The 22,312-nt window shown below is 56.6% G+C and overlaps 1 protein-coding gene across 2 annotated transcripts in view; it reads right to left on the reverse strand.

Moving 5' to 3' along the window:
- The window catches only part of GRM4 (glutamate metabotropic receptor 4), a 116,159-nt gene extending 97,046 nt beyond the window's left edge, over window positions 1-19,113 (reverse strand). Inside the window, exons 1-2 of one of the 2 annotated variants that reach the window (XM_042986143.1) lie at window positions 18,934-19,113; window positions 7,070-7,967 (exon numbers count right to left, since the gene is read on the reverse strand). In XM_042986143.1, the coding sequence (XP_042842077.1) occupies window positions 7,070-7,588 (519 nt within the window). In that variant the 5' untranslated portion in view covers window positions 7,589-7,967; window positions 18,934-19,113. Of the gene's footprint in view, window positions 1-7,069; window positions 7,968-17,415; window positions 17,722-18,933 lie in introns of those variants that run through there. The other variant, XM_042986144.1, reaches the window with a different exon arrangement.
- Between the last annotated feature and the right edge of the window lie 3,199 nt (window positions 19,114-22,312).

Genomic DNA, 22,312 nt, shown 5'->3' on the forward strand with positions numbered 1-22,312 from the left:
GGTTGAGACGAACCCTGGCACAGGATATGTGTCGTGCAAACGTTGTGATAATTCCACCTCAGACACCTCTTCTGGAGGGTCCCTCATTCACCCCCAAATATCTATTGAGGAAGCTTTGTTGGGACAAATCTCTAATAACAGCCTAAAATGGTGCATGGGGTTACCCTCGAACAGGGAAAAAAGGTGTAGGTGAAGGGAATTCCAATTCCGTAAGTCAGGGAGGCGCTGGAGGTGTTTGGGAGTGTGGAAACACATCCAAGTGGTCCTGGAGTTCACCAGAGTGATGGGCACTGGTTGGCACTGGTTTGACCCAATGGTTCAATGGGCCAGGCCGCACTCATCCCCACGGCCAGGGGCATCTGCAGGGTGGTGCAGACCATGGCATCCCTGCTGGTATCACAGAGTTTGGGGGGACATGGGGGAGCAGACGCTTCACTCTCCATGACACCATTCAGCCAAGACTCCTGAGAGCCTACTGCGGGCCTGGCACCAGCCGGGGGTCCTACGGGTGCTGCTGAGGGTCAACTGGTCTCATCTGCTCAGTCCCCAGGCAGTAGTTCAAGAGTAGCCCTATACCTGGCTGGCTGGGTCGGTAGAGTGTGCAACTCTTGATCTCAGTGTTGTGAGTTCGAGCCCCATGTTGGGTACAGAGATTACTTAAAAAATAAAATCTTGGGGCGCCTGGGTGGCGCAGTCGGTTAAGCGTCCGACTTCAGCCAGGTCACGATCTCGCGGTCCGTGAGTTCGAGCCCCGCGTCAGGCTCTGGGCTGATGGCTCGGAGCCTGGAGCCTGTTTCCGATTCTGTGTCTCCCTCTCTCTCTGCCCCTCCCCCGTTCATGCTCTGTCTCTCTCTGTCCCAAAAATAAATAAAAAACGTTGAAAAAATAAAAATAAAAAAAAAAATAAAATAAAATCTTTTTGGGGCCCCTGGCCGGCTCAGTCTGTTAAGCATCCGACTTCGGCTCAGGTCATGATCTCGCGGTTCGTGAGTTCGAGCCCCACGTCGGGCTCTGTGCTCACAGCTCGGAGCCTGGAGCCTGTTTCGGATTCTGTGTCTCCCTCTCTCTGCCCCTTCCCCAGCTCACACTCTGTCTCTCTGTCTCCAAAAGAAATAAACATTAAAAAAAATAAAATCTTTTTTTAAAAAAAGTATCCCTGTAGGGCACCTGGGTGGCTCAGTCAGTTAAGCATCTGATTTCAGCTCAGGTCATGATCTCACAGTTTGTGAATTCGAGCCCCACTTCAGATGAGCCCCACTTCTCTCTCTCTCTCTGCCCCTCATGGGATTTTTCTCTCTCTCTGCCCCTTGCTCACTTGCACCGCAGCCCCCCTCAAAAAATAAATAAATAAATAGATAAAAATTTTAAAAATAGCCCTAGACAATACACAAATGTAGGTCTTATGTATACCCACAAAACTTCATCGCTGGGCACTGAAATTTGAATTTCATGTGATCTTCCTGTGTTGTGGATATATTATTCTTTTGATTCTTTTTCTTCAACCACTTAAATACCAAGACCATTCTTAGTTCGTGGGCCATACAAAAACAAGTGGTGGGCCAGATTTGGCTCATGGGCCATAGTTTGCTAACCCCTAGTCTAGAGGGGGAAGCCAGCGGCAAAATGGAAAACAAGCAAATATGGGCATAAGTACAAACTGTGATGAGTGCCATAAAGGGAAAGATGAGGAAACAAGATAGAATAACTGGGGCGGGGGGGAGAGGCAGAGGGGAGGGAGTCCATTTAAGCTTAAGGTTGAATGAGAAGGATCTAGCCTCATAGAGTCAGGAGAAAACATTCCATACAGAGGGGAACGCAGGTGCAAAGGCCCTGTGGTGGGGAAAATAGCACAGTGTCATGACGGACCATAAGGAAAATAGAGTGACTGTGTGGATTGCACCCAGGAGACACAACAGATGTGGTTGGGCACCAAGTAGCACAGAGCTTCTGAGACAGGCAAGGGTTTGGAAGTTTGCATTTTAATCTAAAAGCAATCAAAGGTTTAACAGAGGTGAGTAGATTCAATTCGGCTTTTAGAAAGATCTCCCTGGCCACTGAGCAGAAGTCTGGCTGTGGTAGACCCATTTAGAAGCAGGGGGAAAAAAAAGAAGCAGGCGGAAGAAGAGAAGGTTTCTGCAATGGTCTGGATGAGAGGCCCCAGAGGTGGGAGGCCCCAGAGGACACATTCTGAAAGGAAAGCCTGTAGGGTTTCCTTGTAGAAAAAGCATGGTCAAAACTGTTGCCAGGTTTTTGGCTTGGGTGCTGGAAGGATGAAGTGGTCTTCAAGGGAGAAGGGCATGCTGCAGGGGCGGGGGGGGGGGGAGGGGGCGGTGTAGATGGACTCTCTCCAAAGCTCCTCCTGGTTGTGCAATGAAAACACTTTGAAGACACAAAGCCATATCCTCAACAGAACATCTTGCGTTATCTAAGCCACAAAGTCTCCCCAGGAGTCCTGGGCCAGGCGCGGAGGAGCTTAGACAAGCCAAGCACCAAGCAGGCAGCTTTCTCCAGAAACAAGCCACAAACCGTTATAGCACTTACAGCCCCACGTGGGTCAAGAGCATCACACAGCCAGGCGGGGGGGGGGGGGGGGGGGGGGGAAGTGCCCAGAAGGGCTAGTATGCCTCACCACTGGCCCCGGGCCGGCCTCTCTCAGGAACCTGGGGCACCTGCCCACCTCCACCCTCTCCCCTGCTCACCAGTGTCCCCTCCACCCCCTTTCCTGCCTTCCCCCTTCTGCCCTCCCTCCACTCCGCCCAGCTTTTTCCTCCCACATGCCACTGTTGTGACAGCGAAACAAAGCTCGTTATCTGAAAGTTGAGTTGGCTGCTCAGTCTTCAGGAAGACACAAGAGGCCCAGCAGATGGTGGGGCCTCTCCAGGATCGGCCTCAAAGGTCACCGTCTGTCACTGCCCACCCGCTCCAGCCTCTTCCACATCAATGGAGTCTCTCGTGCTGGTTTCAGGTCCAGCCACAAGCTGTGCAATGACATTTCCTGTGGGCTGACTGTGTGCCAGGCACCGTGCTAGGCCCTCCCTGGACATTAACTCCTAATTCTCTCACCTGGCCTAGGAGACCATTATCATCCCCATTTAACAAGCGAGGAAATACACAGAGGCACAAACAAGCTAAACAATTAGCCAAGGTGGCAAGGACTGGCTAGCCTCCCCTTCTTCAAGCCTCAGCTTTTTTGCCTGCTGCAAATGAGGGAGGGACTCTGTGCAATGACTTCTGGATCCTTCTAGCCCTCACAAGTCTGTGATTTGAAAACTGCTTTCTTCCGAAGGCACTTAACATGTTCCTTCTCCCCCCAACAACGGCTGCTCTCAAGAAAAGATCTTATTGGCTTATTCACACTTTGGTGCAAATGCCCTATATGGTGAGTGAACTCTGGGGGCATGAAGATTCAAACCCAGGCCTAACTGGCGCCCAAACCTGGGCTGTCCCAACATAGCACTACATAGGCCACATCCTCAGGCTTTAGGATGTCTCCCAAAAGGTATGCTTTACACCTATCAGTATTCCCTGTCTCCGGAAGAGAGCCAAAACGAGGATGAAGGGACAGGAAGTAAGGGATATAAGCTATCAAGTCAGATCCAAGACTACTCAGAGTCAGGGCTTCTGGTCCCCACAAAGGCCTGAGTCTCACTTCCAACCCAGTTTATTTGGACAGGCAGTCTGGAAGGAGTCAGGCCTGGGAGCTGGGGACCTGCCTTCTAGCTCCGCCCTGTCACTTAACAGGGGTCAGATTCCACCTCTATACGAAGGGGAGTTGGCCCTTCCAGCTCCAGTAGCTGGGAGGTTTGCTCACCCCCTGGCCCCGACTGCACCCCATTAGCTTTTCGCCAGGCAGGAAATCACCTCTAGTGTCCCCAAGCCCAGAGCTCCTCTCTGAACTGTGCACAGGAAATTCACCTCTTAGAGGAAGGGGAGCTATAATCACAGACTCTGGTGGAAGCTCCCAGCAGGCCCCACTTATTGGCCTTGGCAGAGCAGGGCTGCAGTGGTGCCCTTTGAAATAGACACCTGACACAGCTGCTGTCCCTGCCTGGGTGCCCCTCCCTCATGCTCGCCAGCCTGGGGCCTCCGCTCCCTTTGCCTCTGTAAATGGTTTCTAAGTTTCTCACCCAGCCTCTCATTTCTATCAGTTTAATTATTGAGGAGCCCTCTTGTCGCCAGCCTGGAACATTAACGCTGTTAAAAGGAACCCAGGGAATGCAGACCACAGATGACTGACTCCTTCTGGCTCAGTCCCCATCTCCGTGCCCTCCCCCTCCCTTCCCTTTCCCAACATGTCCCCTCTGTCCCCCATTCCTTCTCTCCTCCCAGGTCTCTACCCCCGCCCCTGTCCGGTCTCTCTTTCTGAGCAGCCAGGGAGACTCCTGACCGTCTGCCCCAACCCATTCATCTCTCTGTAATTGGAGGAGGCACAGATAAAACTGAGGCCTGGGCCATGTTCACAGGTGACCAGATGGGCAGGGAAAATGAAACACTTGTGAGCCCCTGGCTGGTGATGCACTTTGGCCCAGGCACCCTCACCCCACCAGAGACCTTTCTCCAACCAAAGAGGGGTGAGCACAGAGGTCACAGCGCATTCCCATGTGGGGTCACTGGATGCCTCATCCCAAAATATCCATGTTTCCAAGAACATGCTCACCATTCTTGGAGCCTTTACCCTGTGTCACGTGACACCTCTCCACTCCTTTGATCCTCTCTACCTCCCTATAAAGTGTGCACTGGCTTGCCCCTGGGAGATGGCAGGGAGGCACTCACCGAGGTCATAGCCCCCAGGGCCCCATCAGGCTGTTTTCTAAAACATCCAGAGTAGGGGCGCCTGGATGGCTCAGTCGGTTGAGCATCCGACTTCAGCTCAGATCATGATCTCATGGATCATGGATTCGAACCCTGTGTTAGGGTCTGTGCTGACAGCTCAGAGCCTGAAGCCTGCTTCTGATTCTGTGTCTCCCTCTCTCTCTGCCCCTCCGCCACTCACACTCTGTCTCCGTCTCTCAAAAATAAACATTAAAAAAAATTAAAACATCCAGAGTCACCAAAAGTGTTTAATAAAAAGCTCCAATAAGGAAACTGCAGCAGCCCCATCTGTGGTCTGGCCTTCTCCAAGGCTGGGGGTCTAGGCCCCATCCAGACAGACTGACAAGGAGTCTGGGGCTTGTCCCCTCTGCTGATGGCCAAAGTAGCCTCACCTCTCAGGCCTGGGGCAGGCAGGCTGAAGTGATGACTCAGCTAGCCCAAGCCATCACCATCATCAGGCCCTGGCCTGAGCAGCTGAGCCCGGCTTCCTCCTCCGCTCTGGGTCTCCACTCCTCAATGCAAAACAGGGCAGGTGGGAAGGCTGGACCAGGCTACCCATTCCCAAACCATCTACCAGGAATGACCTCAGGCAGCACAGCCCCCCAGAGGTTGTTCAGATTATCTATTGCAAAGTTTCCTTCATCTTAATTCTGCATTCTTCCTAATGCATCCATTTGTTGGAAAATTAAGATAGTGTTCCTAGACAGTGTTTCATAAAACCACCAAGTAAAACCAACACTCCAGAAAGAAGGCCTATAGGTGAGACAGCACAGCACATGGCCCCACAAAGTTCCAACCCCCACTCCACACTGTGACGGGACAACTCTAGCTTCCTTTCTTTACCACTCGTCCCCACCCCCATCCCCAACATGGTGACCTTCCACACCATTCACCCCCACTTCTCTCCACGCCCCCCAAAATGCCCCCAAGTACGGATGCATCATGGGACTGGGCGAATGGACTCCAGGAAAGGTCCAGGTGAGAGAGCTTCAGCCTCAGACTTCCCACTCTGCATGGGCCCAGACAGCCTCTCTCAGCCCACTGCACCTAACTCTGGAGACTCTGAGGAGAGAAGGGGCCATCTCCAAAGGCTGAGAGCCTAACACCAGGGTGAAGGAGGGACCCAGCAGCTTCCTCTGGGCTTTTCTTCCTCCTCTTTCCTCACATTCTCCCTCCCTCTCTCTCTCCCTCCTCCCCCCCCTTACACACACACACACACACACACACACACGCAGTCACACGCGCACACACAAACACACAGAGCAAACAAGGCAGGCTCCGAGAGCAGAGCGGCTCATAATTATTGGTAAAATGCTTGTAATGTTTTTCTCTCTACCCGGTAGCTTTCAGTTGTTTTAGCAGCTTAGCGAAGCACTTGGCTCCAATTGAATTGCAAATCAGCAGCTCTTGCCCCAGGAAGAGAGGAAGGGAGGTAGCAAGGAGGGGGCAGGGAATGATTCCAGAAGGAAAGGGAGAAAGGTGTGCAAGGAAGAAGGGCAGGAGGAAGGAAATGAGCAAGAGAAGCCTAGTTCGGGGCCAAGAGCAACAGAAACAGAGACTGCCTGCTCCTTCCAGGCCCTTTCCCTGTCCTCATCCATTCTCTATGGGTTCCGTACCCCAATGCCCCATCCAAAATATCAAGACACATTTTCTAACCATAATCTTGGGGTGGAGTAGGAGGGCCACACAGGGCTCTCTCAGCTACTAGAAGAAAAACATATCTTTCTTGGGAATTGCAATTATTTGAAAACAATGTCAAAACAAAAGTCTTGCTTTTTCTCCCTGGCAATCTCCAACATTTGTATTTCGATTCTATCTATCTCTCTCTCTATCTTTTACTCTCTTTACCTTTCTATCTACCTATATTTCCATGTATCCATCTTTCTGTCTTGATATATACATACATGTGTCCTCCTAGCTCCTCCTCCCTTCTGTTGTTCAGCACTTCCTTTTCCCCTCTTGGTTCAGCATTCCCCACTGAGGAGTACAGTTGATCAGGCCGCGTGTGCTGTTTCAGCACCATGGTCAGCACCACAGCACTGGGTCCCTCCCTGACACCTCCACTCTGCTGAGCCTAGGCTTTGACCATAGGACTGCCCCCAAATTCTCATATACTGCTCCCTGGGAAACATACTCTCTTCCCCAGAGTCCAGGAAGGAACAGGAGAAAGAAGCTGGCCAGGCCTGGCACCCTGGGTGTGGAGGGCTGGGGCTGTTGGTAGAAACACACATCTGGGGCCAACCAGCCAGGCACTAACCTTGAAGAGACGGAGGATGTTGGCCACCATGATGGAGACCGAGCTCCCTGAAGCACCGATGACACCCACCACACGTTCAGGTTTGGTGATGATGGGTGGGCCGCCACTGCCACAGCGGACCTCCGTGCCATCCTTCTCGATGAGCGCCTGCACAAAGGTCAGCGACTGCTCGAGGGCATGGGTGTCCCTCGAGCAGGTGTCCAGAATGCGGGCGCCCAGCGTGATGTTGGGCAGCAGGTCCGGGTCATTGTTGATGCGATCCAGGGCAAAGAGCATGGCCTCCAGTCGGTGGATGCCCTTTTCCTTCTTAAGTTCTCCACAAGCTTTGCCCTCTGAGCCCCGGCCGTGCACAGGGAACAGGCCTCCCAGTGTGATGTCCCCATCTATGCGGATGGAATTCATGTGGGGGTGGCCCTTGGGCTTCCCCAGGGAGGAAGGCATCCAGGGGCCATAAAGGCTAAGGAGCAGGCAAAGAGGCAGCCGGGCCCACCACCAGCCCCAGCCTGTCTTCCCAGGCATCTCGGAAATCCCTAGAGACCCATGAATGGCGGGCCCCACTCCTAGCCTTGGCAGGCCCCTAGCCCCGCAGCCTGGGTGAGCATGGGCAGGGCAGCCCCCACAAGTCTCTCTGGGGCAGCTTCAGCAGCAGGGTGGCCAAGGACGGCCAACAGGGTAACCCATGCTGGTGCTCCTCGCCACTCAGGCAGTGCTCAGTTGCCGACACAGGCCATGCCCATGGGCGACAGGGAGTAGCCAGGGAGCAGCAGAGCTCCAGTCTTGGTCCCCACGTCCTGCAGGCCTGTTCTTGATGGATGAATGTGAAAACAGGAGAGTGCTCCTAGCTTGATGTATCTTGGCATCAAGGAGAAAACAGCTCCAATGCTCTCCTCCTATCAACCTTAGAAGGGAGAAAGAGAGAGAGAGAGAGAGAGAGAGAGAGAATCAAACAGAAGCCCAAAGAAGACATTAGCTATTCTGATCGCTCATCAGGAGCTTGAGAGAAGGAGACGCTGGAGGTTATCACCACAGGCTCCACAACTCTGAACTTGGCTCTTGGAGCTGCTGCTCAACTTTGGTTCAAGTGGGAGAGCCCGAGGCAGAAATTAGGTCATGTTTGAAGACTTCTTAAGGCCTGTACCCACTGCCATCAGAAACCCAGGCATCAGAGAGCGCAATTCCCAGGAACAGCCTGGAACTGGCTTGGGCAGAAGAGAGGTCTTGCTCACCCACATGAAGGAGTAGAAAGAAACCAGTTTTGCAGGGCCCAACCCCATTTTAGAGATGAGGAAACTGAGGCCCAGAGCAAGAGAGCATTTTGCCCAAGTCACACAGGTAGTGAGAAGCAAAACACTGTGTAGAGCCCAGCTTCCCAGCTGCCAGCTCTGGAACCAGAGACACTCAGGCTCCTTGGGGACTCGGAGAGAGACCAGGAAAGCCAGCAAGGCCCCCTGCAGAAGAAATCAGGCTGAGAGCTGCTAACTCTGAAGGCCAGGGAGAAGGTGGGGCTGTCGGTTCCCGGTTTCTCCTCCTGGAACAATGCAAATTTCACATTGCCACCCCAGGCAGAGGGCAACCCCAGGGGCTCCCAGCTCAAGAGGCAAGCCTCCTTGTCATGTGCTTGGCCTCCTTCCCCCACCCTCTTTCTGCTGGTCTTTATCTCTCCCATTTCTCTGCTGCTCCTTCTCTCTCCCCCACTTCCTCCCTCTGAGAGTGGGGCTCAGGTTACGGCCTGAGCTACTGCACATTATCATGATCATTGTCATTATTATTGTTGTTGTGATTAAATATTTATCTGCAAGGGTAGAAGAGACAACACCAGCTCTTCCTCATTCTCGCTGCTAATTTGGGCTAATTTCCCCTGGGGTTCCTTCCTTGGCCCCAGCCTCCCTCTCAAAGCCAGCAACCTCCCTCCCCTCAACTGAGAAGGCCACAGGGAGAAGAGCTAGAAGCTGAGTCAGGGATTGGCCAGGGGCCTCACTCTAAGGCCCCCCGGCCCCAAGGGGTTTGTCAGATGAAGACTAGCAAGCCACTTCTACGCCTCAGTTTCCCTAGCCATCTGGAAGAAGGGCTTGTGTTTGGATCAGGAGGTTTTCCTAGCGATGTGGTCCCTGCATCAAGGCCAAGCGGGGTCTCGGAGCCACCCGTCCCCCACTTGTAGTTCCCCCCACACAGGAATTACTGACTGTTCCGGTTCTGGGGAAAGGAGAGGAGCGAAGAGGGTACAGCACCCAAGGGTCCAGCCTCAATTCCTGGGCTTCTCTGGCAAGCGCCCTCTGGATCCTCACCTCACATCTGTCCCCTCTTCAAAATGCTCCCTCACCCATTAGCTCCTCAGAGGCCAAGAACACAACTATTAATTCTCACTCTGCAGGTGAACCGATAGCCCGGAGGCATCACATAACTCTCCCAAAGTCACACAGCAAGATGGGTCAGGACTCAAAGCCAGCACCAGTCATACTGGGAGACCTGGGGAAGCCTGCAAGAAATCTTCCTAATAACCACCCTCACCCATGAAGCCAGGATCCAGTGACTGAACACTGGGGGTCAGTGCTCGGAGGAAGGCTTAAGAGTGAAAGCTGTTAAAATGCGGGGAGGGGACGGCTACACCTGTACAGACCTGTCATCCTCACCTACACCTTCATGTGGGTAAATTTAACAGCTCGCTTTCCTGGAGGGCCATGTGGGCACTAGCTGCTGATGCCAGGACTGGGCAATTCAGAAAAGAGAAACTGGAGAAGGCTTCAAGAGCGCCCACACTCCTGCCATCCCCTAGAGGTTCTCAATTTCAAAATCTCTAAAATGGAAGGCTTGGGGCGCCTGGGTGGCTCAGTCGTTAAGCGTCCGACTTTGGCCCAGGTCATGATCTCACGGTTTGTGAGCTCAAGCCCCACGTCAGGCTCTGTGCTGACAGCCTGGAGCCTGGAGCCTGCTTCGGATTCTGTGTCTCCTTCTCTCTCTGCCCCTCCCCAACTTGTGCTCTGTCTCTCTATGTCTCTCAAAAAATAAATAAATGTAAAAAAAAATTTTTTTTAATAAAATAAAATAAAATGGAAGGCTTGGAGTAGGATGCAGTCTAGTGGCCATACTGCCCCTGCAGGCCATTCTCAGTTGTGACAATGATGGGAAGGAGTCACCTCCGGGCCTGCATCCATCCCCTGGGTGGGACAGCCCGCACAATGAAACACTGTCCTGTCCAAGTGCTCTGATGCCCACGGAGAGATAACTTCAAATGACATCATACTGCCAAGTGCCAGGCGCTACACTAAGGGCCTCGCTTACGTTTTCTCAGGTGACGCTCACGCCTCCGGGAGCTGGGCGGTATTCCTATCCCCACCACACAGACGAGGAAGCCGAGGCTCTGAACCTCAGATAGTGGCCCACGGCCCAGGCACACAGCGCCGCGCGGGCCCCTGCCCCCAACCCCCCACCACGCCGGCCCAGAGGGGCTCTCGGGCCCTGCCCAGTCTCACAGCCTACAAGTTCAGGCTTGGTTTGCCTGAATTCAAAGTGGAAGGATTTTTGGCATCGTGACAGGCTGTGTGCCGAGGCCGCAGCAGGGCAGATTCAGGCTGGGAAACCAATGAACAGCAGCTTCTGATGGTCAGGCCCTGCTCAGGCTTCCAGATTCTTCGTGAGGGCTCAACACCGGCTTCTCCTTGAAGCCCCAGCCCCTCCAGACTGAGTGATGTGCATACACAGGCACATCTACACACACACACACACACACACACACACACACACACACACACACACACCGGAAACCACAGACAGACACACATACACGATGGGGAAGGGCGGAGGCTGCATGGAGGAAGGAGCCCTCAGCGAGGAGAAAAACAAATACTTGCAGGGTTAGAATCAAGACCCCAAGGCCCCAGGCCCTGCCCCAGGCTGGCCAGACTGCCCTCCGGCTTCCCTCCACCAGCACTGGGCCCAGCCCCTGCCTAGTGGGCCCCTCTCCACCCCTCAGCCCTGCCAGGTCTGCCTTTTCTGAACATTTCCAAAGAGCTGGGCAAACCACCGCCTCTTTTAGCCTCCCCTCCTTCCTTTGATCCTGTAACAGGAACAAGGGAAAAGTAAAAATACTCTGAGAGTGAAAGGAGCCACCAAGAGCAGAGGCTGGGGGTAGGGCAGGGTGGGGAGCGAGGTGTCCTTCCATACCTCACAGGGCGGCTCCATCTTGGGGAAGGGGGGCCACATCAGGGGAGGCTTGGAGTCCTCCGACCACACCCCGAATTCTAAAAGAGCCAGGAAAGCTCATACCTTGGATATTTTGGGGGGGAGGGGATCTAACACTCCCCAAATGAAGTCACCAAGAAGGCGGCAGGTCTATGCCAGTGTGCCCACCCACTCCCAGTGGGGCCTCTTATTCTATCCTTCCCCACCTCTCTCTGCCAACCCCTGTATTCCCTTCCCCTCTGCCCCCTGCCAGATCTCTGGCCCCAGGCAGGCAGGGAGGGATGAGGAGTGGAGGGAAGAACACGCGGTCATCTCCGCACACAACAGTTCACTGGCCAACCGCATTTTTCGGAACATTCTCTTCAGGGAAAGGGGATGTGAGGAGAGCCGGGGAGTGGCTGCAGTGGACCCTTCCCCCCCCCAACCCAGCCACCCCACCATCTGAGGGCCTCTCTGCTATCTGTGGGCCTGCAGGGAGAAACTCCACCAACCTGCCTCAGTGACCCCTTCCAAGTCCTAACAAGCAGGACCCCATGCTTCCTCACGTCTAACCTAAATCCTTCCTCCCACAACCAGGGCCTGAGCCAGGAAGAACCACAAACCACGGAACAATGACCAGATCCAAAGAGACGCACCGTGATTTACTCTGATTTACTTTTCACGAAGCTGCTTTTTATTCTCCCAAAACTAAGGAAATAGAATTCTCCCAAACACCAAAGTAAAGGGCAGAGTCAGAGGGACTGATCCTGCACTTTGCTGCGGGGGGGGGGGGGGGGGACACCTCCAGAGCGACCCATTCCTGCTTTCAGCCTTTGAGGGGACCCTCAAGCTGTGGCTCTTCACCCCTCCAGGCTCAGCCGGGAGACCCAGGCCCCCTGTCCTCTGCCTTCCTTTGAGCCATGCCTCCAGAGCTGCTGGCAGCCCCTTCCCCTCAGCCTTTCCATGGTCCCTCCAGCACGTTTTTTTATCTCTATTCACCTTTGCCTCAGAGGGGCCCAGCCCAGCCCAGGTGCTCAGAAAAGCTGGGGCATTGGGAATGGATGAGTATCTCACATTTCCACAGGAGGGTCTGGCAGCTCCGGTCCCCAGCCGGAAAAGGTGAGGGGGAACCGGAGGCCTCCCCGATCCTTCCTGTACCACCCCGTGCCCACAGGAGCCCATGAGGACCCGAGACGCCGGACGGCAAGCCACCTCTGCGGCCACCTCTCTCCTATCCCCCTTGGGACCCCGCACTGGCCACACAGAGGTGTGCTTTGCTGGATGGTCTCCTCCCATATGGACAAGGCTTAGACCCAAGGAGCAGGTAATAGGAAGCTGCACCCCCCTTCCTCCCCCGCCAGTTGCACCAGCAACAGGCCCCGTGGTTTGATATCCGCCCGTGTGACTCCCAGTCTGTGGGGAAAGGTGGATGGTCAATGAGCTCCCTCAAACCCCCGCAGCCCAACCCTCTCCCCACAGGGACCACAACTGGAGGGGATCGTGTTGTACTCGTCTTGACATCTCTGCACCCCAGCCTGGCACAGTGGAAGTTTGTGAAAGTGAATGAATGATGTGATGGGAGTGAATGATTCTGGGCTCTTCCCACCCCCTCTCCCGGGTCATCAATTTCAATATTAACAGAAACAGCAGCCCTTCTCCTAGATACTCCCTGAGCCAGGCCGCGTTCTAAGAGCAAGGAAGAGGGCACAGTGGGCGTCTGGGCCCCCTGCCCCCTTCCTTCCATGTCCCCCAGCAGTTCCAGCCCACCAGCCTGCATCAGGAACCCTCCCAAGTACAGAAACCCCAGATCTCACTCCACAGGCCATCCCTTCCCTGTTCCACCAAAACAGCAAGGGCCAGATTCAGAAGTGACTGGAGAGAGTGGAGAAATATGTGTGGAAGGTAAGAAGAAAAGGAAGGAAGACAGGACGGAAGAGGAAGCATTTCCTTAGCTTCATGCCGACAGAAACTAAGGAGGAGAAAACTTCAAATCCATTGCCCATGCTTCCCCCACTCTATGATTCCCTCCCTGTGACTCTCACCCTTCAGGTATCAGCTGAGACCCTTCCTCCTCCAGGAAGCCTGCCCTGATTAGCCAAGTTCCTGTTTCTTCCTTCTTCCACATTAACACCTCTCTCTCTCTCTGTTGCTATTTGGCAATGATGAGCCTGGAAGATTTTAAGGGCCTGCATGGACGACCACCCTCGTCTCTGTATCCCCTGTGCCTAGCCCAAGGCTCAGAACACAGGAAATTCTCAATAAACAACAAGACACAGCCGGGTCCCTGCCCAGAGCCAGCAGGCAGCCCAGTGTAGAGGGGCTGCAGTGGATGCAGAGTAGGACTCAGACCTTGCACTGAATTCTTATAACCCCCTTGTGTGGTCAGGCATAGAATACAATCTGTCGTGCCATGACCCCTCAGTTATTCAACATCACGTTCAGATATGTGCTGAGCACCTACTCAGGTGCTGAGCACCTGCTCTGGGCTCTGGGGAAACTCCTGGGAGTGACAGACACCAGCACCTGCCCTGGGGAGCCAACATCCCACGGGGCGTGGGGGGCGGTGGCACAGGAAAGACGATACACGTACTACACGAAAATGTGTGGCACTTCAGGGAATCAAGGGGTTGTGAAGAAAACTAAGACAGGTAAGGGGGGAGGTTAAGACCCAGGGGCTTTTTCAGAAAAAGAGAGTCAAGGAAGGCTTCTCTGAGAAGGTGGCACACGAGCAGAAACTCAAAAACAGTAAAGGTGTCAGCCATTTCCAGGAGAAAATTGCCCCAGGCAAAGAGCAGGGAGCCAGCGAGTGCAAAGGCCCTGAACCTGTGTTTAGCACTCATTGTTCAAGGAACTGCAAGGAAGCCAGCTTACTTGGACGGCAATGGGAAGGGGCAGAAGTAGGAGAGGAGGTCAGAGAGGGCACTGAATATAAGATCAAGCAAAACCCATGGGGATGGAGAAATGGGGGCCCACTGAAGGGTCGTGAGCCCAGTGATAGGCAAGGATTCATGACCAGAGAAACCTGAGGCTCAAAAGGCAGCCGCCTGCCAAGGCCACAGCAGCTCACGTCATTTGGAGGGCAAAGCCAGGCTATCTCATCAGACCTTCGTCCCACCGGCTCAGCCCAGGAAATGCCCAACCCTGACCTTCCCCCTCTCCCAGAACCAGAGCCCAAATCTCCTCCACCCACCAGATCCCACTTCCATGCAGCCCCCTAGGCCTCTCCTTCCTGCCCCAACTTGCCCCACCCCCACCTACCACCACCCTCCCAGGCTTCTGGCACAATCCAAGTGGGCAAGTGTCTTTGTTTGCAGCTGTTGCTATTGTGGGTTTCATGGCTAATGCAGTTTCTTCCTCTCTCCTCCTCCTTCCTGTCCCCCCTCCTTAAATCAGAGCTCCCCCCCACCCCACTCCAGCACTGCCCTGGAAGGCTGGGTCCCATTGGCTTAGCAAGTCAAAGCCCAAACTCTACCGTCTTGCACAGCCATGAACCACGGCTGTGGGCGAGACTTCCATCCCTAGGCCACACTGAGGCCGGGCACAGAGAAGGGGCAGTGACACCCACGAAGTAATCACTCACTAGAAACAAGAAACCAAGTCAACTCCCCAGTCTTTATTTCTATATTCAAAATCTAAAACTCACCCTGTAGCAATGACAGTGTTTTTACTAGAAGTCACAGCCCCAACCAGCAAACAGGTCCGGGGGTTAGTTTCTGTCTCCCCAAGAAGCAGAGGGGCGAAAGGGCTAAGCTTAGGGGACAGCGCAGGACCCAACCTCCTGGTCCCCATTCTGGTGGCCCAGCCTGGGACCAGCAGCTGCCTGGGTTCTCCCAGGACTCCCAGCAACACAGCCAATGGGCAGCCAGTGCTTTTCTCCAGAACAGGGAGGCCTAACTAGACTCCACAGCCAGCTCGTCAGCGTGGCTCAGCCCAGAATGGCATGGGTTGTCATTATGGGCTGGCATTTCCCAATTACCGCAGATAATATCTACCTTAATTGAATGGGGTCCAGATAATGTCATTATGCACCGCGTTCCCCAATTTATTTAATATACGTGTGTACACATATATTTATGCCTCACTGCTGCCACGAGATTGCTAAACGGTGAGGTTAATAATAAAACATTTCGACGGGAGTCATCAGCTTTAATTTAAGGGGTGATTTTTACTATCCTTGTGGTGCTCGTTTTTCCAAGGAGCCAAGAGAAACATGGACAGGACGGTAGAGGCTCTCTCAGGCCTCCAGGCTAGGAGGCGGGGTGGGCAGGGCTGTGGGGTAGGCCCGTCTTTTCCGAGCCAGTTCTGCTGATACCCCTCCCTCTCAGAAGCAGGCTGGGGCAGGGGCGGGGGAGCAGGGAGGACCTGAGGCAGAAGTCAGAAGTCCAGGAGCTTGACTCGAGGACTGGCGGGGGAGGGGGAATGGGGGGGGGGGGAGAAGGAAGGAAGCTTGTCTAGAATGCAGAGTTATGAGACTCCGATTGGGCCCAGAGGCAGCAGGGGGGGGACACTGGGAGAGAGGCAGGGCAGAGAGGACGGACGGAGGCCGGAGACAGTGCACAGCCAAGAAAGAAACAGAGTTCCCAAGAGCCAAGGAAAAGGCAGCCTGCACTCTGCAAGGGCCAAAGGCAGTGAAATCTCTAAATTAATTTTTGATAGTCCCCTGCTAACTAGGGCAGAGTTGACACGAAAACAAGCCCTTCTTGCTCTCCCCAGGAGCCAGCACCAGGCTGGGTGGGACCAACAGAAAGCTGGCGTCCTTGGCTCCAGGCCGGCTGCCCACCAAGGGAAGCCCCTCGGCCTCCTCCTCCCTCAGGTGGGCCTGGACAGCCAGCAGCTCTTATGCCAGCCCCAGTGAGCAGAGCCAGAGTCCAGATGCCAGCTCCCTGCCCCCCCCCACACACACACACCTTCCCCGGGCAGCAAAGGCAGCTTCCACTCTGCAGAAGTGAGATAACCTTCCAGCCAGCAGCCAGCGGGCCCATCTGCCCAGGCTGCCAGCGGGGCCTGCCCACCGCAAAGTTAGGTTCTCGGCCGAGCAGGGGAGGACAGCAGGGTGGGCAGATGTCGTGGGGTGGGTGGTAATTAGGGGCTGCCGGCTCCACACTCATCTAGGGGAGAGGATGCGTCTAAGGCTGTAATTATAAAGCTCAGAAACCCGTGGGTCCTGGTCCCATCCTTTCCTGCCAGCTGTCCCCCTGCAGCACGGTGGGTTCGGGTGTGGCCAAGCAACCTGGAAGCTGGGCTGGGGACCCTTCAGAGATTTTCTGGCCTGGGCCCATCCCCAACCCTGCCCACCAGGGTAGCTCGCTCGCTCGCTCGCTCGCTCGCTCGCTGGCTCCCTGTGCTCTCACCTACCTCAGGATGCCTGCCTGCCGCTGTGCGAGGCGCTCCTCCTGGGGACGTCACGCCTCCAACAGAATGAAGCCGCCCAGACGCAGGGTGGGGGAGGAGGGATAAGGGAGGAAGACAGGAGCGGCCTACGCTAGGCCACTGAGGCCGAGAAAGCAGCTCGACTCCTGACGTGCTCCCGCCTCGCCTCCTCCCCCTCAGCCTGCTCGGCACCTGTTCTCGGTGCCATGCTGTGTGCCCCACCCACCCCCCCCTGCCATCCCAGACATCTCTCTCCAGAGAATCACCACCAGTAGGGCATTCTTTGGGATTAAGCACCGCCAACTCCCTCTCTGGGCCTCTCTTAAATGCAAATGTCTCAGGGAGGGGTAGCCCTTGGCAGTGACTACATCTCAGAGGGTTATAACTTTCTGGTCTTTTTGTCTCTGAGAGGTTGAAGGTGTTGACAGGTGGGGGAAAGTTTATGGCTAAAAGACAAAAAGTTGGAGGAAGGTGAAAACAGTGGTCACTTAATTCATTTGTGGGCAGGCATGCCCATCCAAGCTAAGCAGAGGCTTGGGGGCACGAACCCAGACCAAGAGCCCCCCACTCCAAGCCAAGGACAGGACTCTGACTCAAGGCTAGAGAGGCCCTCCCAGAAGTGGTCCTCTGGGGGCACCAGGGAGGGAGACCAGGGCTCTGATCCCCACTCTCCCCTGCAGACAGGCCCTCTTCAGGGGCCCTCACCACTGGCCCCCAGAGCCTGCCCAGGAAAGGTGACCACACCCAGGAGCTTCTGTAGGAATTCTCTCTGCTACCTCAGGAAAGGTCACCAGGAAAGACCTCCCGGGGATCCTCACCTCTTCGTTGAAGTTCTCTCCCACCCAGGCCCTGAGGCCTCTGGGGCGCTCAGGACACAGACCCAGAGCCTGCGGCCCAGCTTTCCACGTGGATCTCAGTGGGGACAGTGGGGCAGACCCAGCACACGTCCTGGGGGAGTGGGGAGATGGGAATTAAAACATCCTTCATTTCCACCATGAGCTGGCCCCAGGGATGTGAGGCTGAGGACCAGGCTGTGGAAAGGGGGTGTCCAGTATGGAGACTTAGAACACTGGCCGCCCTGCCTGCCCTGAGCCCCCACTGTCACCCCAGAATAGGGGACTACGATGGGAACACACACACACACACACACACACACACACACACACACACAGTACTCCTACCCCCCACCCCGCCATCACGGAGAGCTTTCTGACAGATGACAAAGGGTCAGAAAGACTAACCACCGCTCTAACAGACACGTGGATTCGGACCCCCACTAGGCAAGCCCAGCCCAGTCCCGCAAAGCAGCTTTACCCGCACCTATGGGCAGGGATGGCGCTGAGAGGGGGTAAAGAGGCAAGGAGCCTCCTCTAAAAAGGACCTTAAGTCTAAAGGCAGGGGTGTCACTCGTGGCCTGGGGGCAGGGGGCGCTCGTACGTTCGGGCCTCAGGACTCCCTGCCGCCGCTACCGCCGCCCCATTTCAGCACAAACAGCCTCAGACCGCCCCTGTGCGGGGGCGCCACTCTCAGTCCGGGCCTCCACCTCCCAGCCCCGCCCCCGCGCGGGGAGGGGGCGCTTCCAGTTCCTGGGCGCCGGGGAAGCCCGACCCGGGAGGGGACCCCCCCCTAACACACACACACACACACACACACACACACACACACACGGCCTGGCCACCCGCCCCCGCCGGGGGTTCACCGGGGTCTCGGAGAGGGTCGGTGGGGAGTATCCGAGGAGAACCTGACCCTGAGGTCCCGGGGCCGCGGGGAGACCCCAGACCCTGGAGCGCCGTCCCAACCCGCCGCGGCCGCGAGCAAGCGGGGACTCGGCCGGTGGCGAAGGTGGCGCCGGGGCGGCCAGGGGAGCGGGACGCGGTGCACGGGAAAGGAGCCGAGGCGCGCGAGGCTGGCGCTGCCCTCCCGCCGGGAGACGGCGGGGAAGAGGTGCAAATAACACCCCGCGCCCCCGCCTGCCCTGCCCCTCCGCAGAGGGGGCGCGCTAATGCCGCCGCCCCCACCTGAGAGCTGGCACGACCCCCCCCCCCATCCGGTAGAACCTGACAGAACACCCCTACACGGAGACACTTTCCCCCAGGCCCGCAAAAAAGCCGCTGCCCCATTCCCTCCCTCGGGGGCCTTCGGGGAGACCCTCCAGCCTCGGTCCCGCGCCCTCTCGCCCTGAGGGCTCAGATCCCCCGGCCCTCCTCCGGGCAGCCCTGAGCGCGGGAGCTCGTCAGAGGCCACCTCCCCGAGCCCCGATGTCCCCGCCGCAGCCCGCGCCCCAGAGGCCGGAGGGCACGGTCCCCTCTGCCGGTTTCCCGCGGGCCACAACTCACCGCGCGCGGGCGAGGTCTGAGCCGCGGCGAGGGGTCGGTTGCGCTCCCGCCTGCCCCGGGGGCGCAGAGAGGCGGCGGCGGCGGCTTGCTGCTCGCGCTGCCCAGAGCCGGGGCCGCGGCGGACGGCGCTGACGCTGCGGACCGAGCCGGGCGCGGAGCCGCCCGGAGTCCCGGACGCGGCGGGGATGAGCTGGCGGCTGCCCGGCCGGAGCCTCCTCCAAGCGCGCGGCGTTCTGCTGCCGCTCCGGCGAGAGCGAGCGAGCGAGCGAGCTAGGGAGCCGCGGCCAGCCCTGCTCCGGCTCCGCGGAGCCCGGCGTCCGAGCCGAAGGGAGCGGGCGAGGCGGCTCCGGGGAGCGGGGTGCAGCCGGGGGCTCCGGGAGGGGAAAGGAGTGGAACGGGAGCCGACTGGCGAGCGCAGCCGGCCGAGATGCGGGCGCCTGGCGGCGCCGCGGCAGCGGCAGCAGCAGCAGCAGCAGCAGGAAAAAATGAGAGCGAGCGAGAGAGCGCGCTGGAGAGCGAGCGAGAGACAGGGGGAGCGAGGAAGACGCTGAGAGGGGAGGCTGCGGGAGGGGGCGGGAGCGCCCGGGAGCACGAGGGGGCGAGGGGACCGCAGCCGCTCAGCCCCCGCGCCCACTGCCGCTGCCGCACTCGAGAAGGCGCGAGCCCAGCCCGGCAAGTTTGCGCTGCAAGTGCGGGCCAAGCGCGCGGCGCTTCCGCCGGCCTTTTAAAGAGAGAGCACCTGGGAGCCCACCTCCGACCCCGCACCTTCGCCGCGGGAAGGCCGGAGCTCTCCAAGCGCCCCTCCACCCCGCCACACCCGCCCCGCGGTCTTTCCCCGCTCCCACCACGCCCCACCGGCGCCCTCTCCCGGAAGCCCCCTTCCTTGCCCCCTCCCCCCACCCTGCGGGTGTCAGCTCAGCCACCCCAGGACGTGGCGGCGGGGCCCTCCTGACTCCAAAGGTCGAGGGGCAGGCAACACAGCCTCCGACACACACCCTGAGAAGTACAGCAAAGCACTGCGATGCGAAGGGGTTGCGCTCCTCCCCACCCCCGTGCGTCACTAGAACCCCCACCCGCAGGGCCTCTTCTCACACATCCGCATGCACGTGGCGTGTGCCCCCATGTGGCATGTTCATTTGCACGCCCCACCGCTCCTGGTTCGAGCATACCACGCGGGGGGAAACTGAGGCTCAGTGAGGCAATTGAACTTGCCCCCAATATCACAGCCTGTCAGAGAGGTCCCTTTCCGCTGAGGCCCCAGAACCCCGCCAGGCTAGGGGAACCCCCAGCCCATGGCCCACAGCCTGCTCCTCTCTCTCTCCAGCACTGGTTTGCAAAGTGTAACAGGTGGCCAGGCGGGCAGGCTAACACAAGCCCAGGAGGGAATCCCTTAACCCGGGGGGGAGAGGCTGGAGCCCCAGCTCTCCTCCTTCGGGGGGGGGGGGGAGAGCTTGAAAAAACTCGTGGGGGAGGTCTGGCCTTAGAGGCAGACCGAGGAAGAAGAGAGGGAGGGAGCCATTCAGCCCTCTTAGGATTACAAGAGCATCTCGTCCCAGACTGCAGAAGAGGCTTCAATTAGAGCTGTGACGTGTGACTGTCCTTGTCCCGGGGAGGGTGTGCTGCACAGTGTCAGGGAGCTGGGGGGAGAGTGGCTCGCAGTGGCCTGCCTCCCCATCAGTACCTCAGTCCTCCTGGCTGATTTGCAGAGTGCCACCCGATGCTCAAAGGTGCCTAGGTCAGGGGGGACCCACCACCCCTCTTACCGCCCCACCCCTAATTTCCGCAGACAGCACCCTTATGTGTCAAAGGAATGTCTGGGGATAGCAGGAATGACCCTCCCCCCTACTGGTCTTCCCTTTCTCCCTCCAAGCCCCTTATCCAACACCCCTGCCCCTTCCCAGAGACCCACTCGGGCACCCCCTCCTCCAGTATCCCAGACTATGCCAGGCCAGAACCACAACTGGTTCACCGTGGCTCATCCGGTGCCTGGCACGATGCCTGTGAGCTCAGTGAATGTTTGGTGAATGAATAAATGTTGGCAAAGCCTGAACTCCCTTTGCTGACATATGTAATGGCCCCAAATACATGTCTCATTTACCCAGTCAGACTGAAGCCTCTGATGGAAGGGCCTGGATCATGCATTCATTCATGCCTTTTCTTTCTTTCTTTCTTTCTTTCTTTCTTTCTTTCTTTCTTTCTTTCTTTCTTTCTTTCTTTCTTTCTTTCTTTCTTTCTTTCTTTCTTTCTTTTTAACACAACCAGCACTGGCCAAGATCCTGTTCCATTCCCAGCCCTGGGAATACACAATGACTGCACACCATCCTGCCCTTGAGGAGTGCAGCCCGTGGCCACCCACACCTCAGCACGGCACATTTTACAGAGACTTAAGCTAAGGCCACAAGAGTGTGCGTTCCTCTGGGCGTGCAGGACAGTCAAGTCACTCCTGGGGAGGCCTCGTCCCTGGGAACAGCCTGCCTGGGTCCTCCTGGCCAGGGTCCCTCAGCTTCCTACCCATAGAACAAGGACCATGATGCTGACCTCAGAGCAGGGCTGGTGTGCAAGAATAGGAAATGCTGGGAGGCTCAAATCCAGCCTCCCTCAGGCTTGACAAGTGACACGTCCTGTCTTGAGGCTATGTCTGCCTAAAAGGGGGTCCTCTGTCTAACTCATGGAAAGTTAGCTACTGGCCAGGCCGTCATCAAAAGGGAATAAAAGAATGTACGCACAGCACCCAGTCCTGTGTTTACATGCCAGTAAGTGGGAGCCACTACGGTTTTTAACACAGGATATTGTCCTCAATATCCTTTTATTTAATTAATCAATTAATTAATTAAACTGAAAATAAATGGGCCACGGTTTATTGAGAACCCAAACCAACCCAGCCATTCTCCCCACTCCCTGCCCCTCAGTGTTGCCTTCACTCTGGCCATAATTATCCTGCCCCCCCGCCCCCCACCAGCTGTGTCGCAGAAGGCTGGGCAGGCTATATTTTTCAGGGGTTAAAAAAAGAAACGCTGTTGGCTGGCAGATGGCTGGGTTTGTGGACTCGTCCAGTGTGAAGGTACTCAGCCTGAAGGCCTAGTTCTTCCGGGCAGCCGTCCTGGGCCACTCCGGGCCTCCCCGCCTCTGAGTGGTCAGCCGCCCACGCTCACCTGTGAGCCCTAGCTTGAGCCAGCTTCTCCTGCCGACTTCTCCCTCCTGCTGACTTTGGCTGACTTGACTTGTCATGGAGACTGACACAGAAACACAGACACATACATAGAGATACATTCAGATACACACACACACACACACACACACGTATACAGACGCACTCACACGGGCACCCTCAGACACAGCTAAACACGCGGACATACAGATACACACACGCCCCTCCAGG

The sequence above is a fragment of the Panthera tigris genome, chromosome B2, assembly GCF_018350195.1.
Source record: "Panthera tigris isolate Pti1 chromosome B2, P.tigris_Pti1_mat1.1, whole genome shotgun sequence".
Classification (NCBI taxonomy): domain Eukaryota; kingdom Metazoa; phylum Chordata; class Mammalia; order Carnivora; family Felidae; genus Panthera; species Panthera tigris.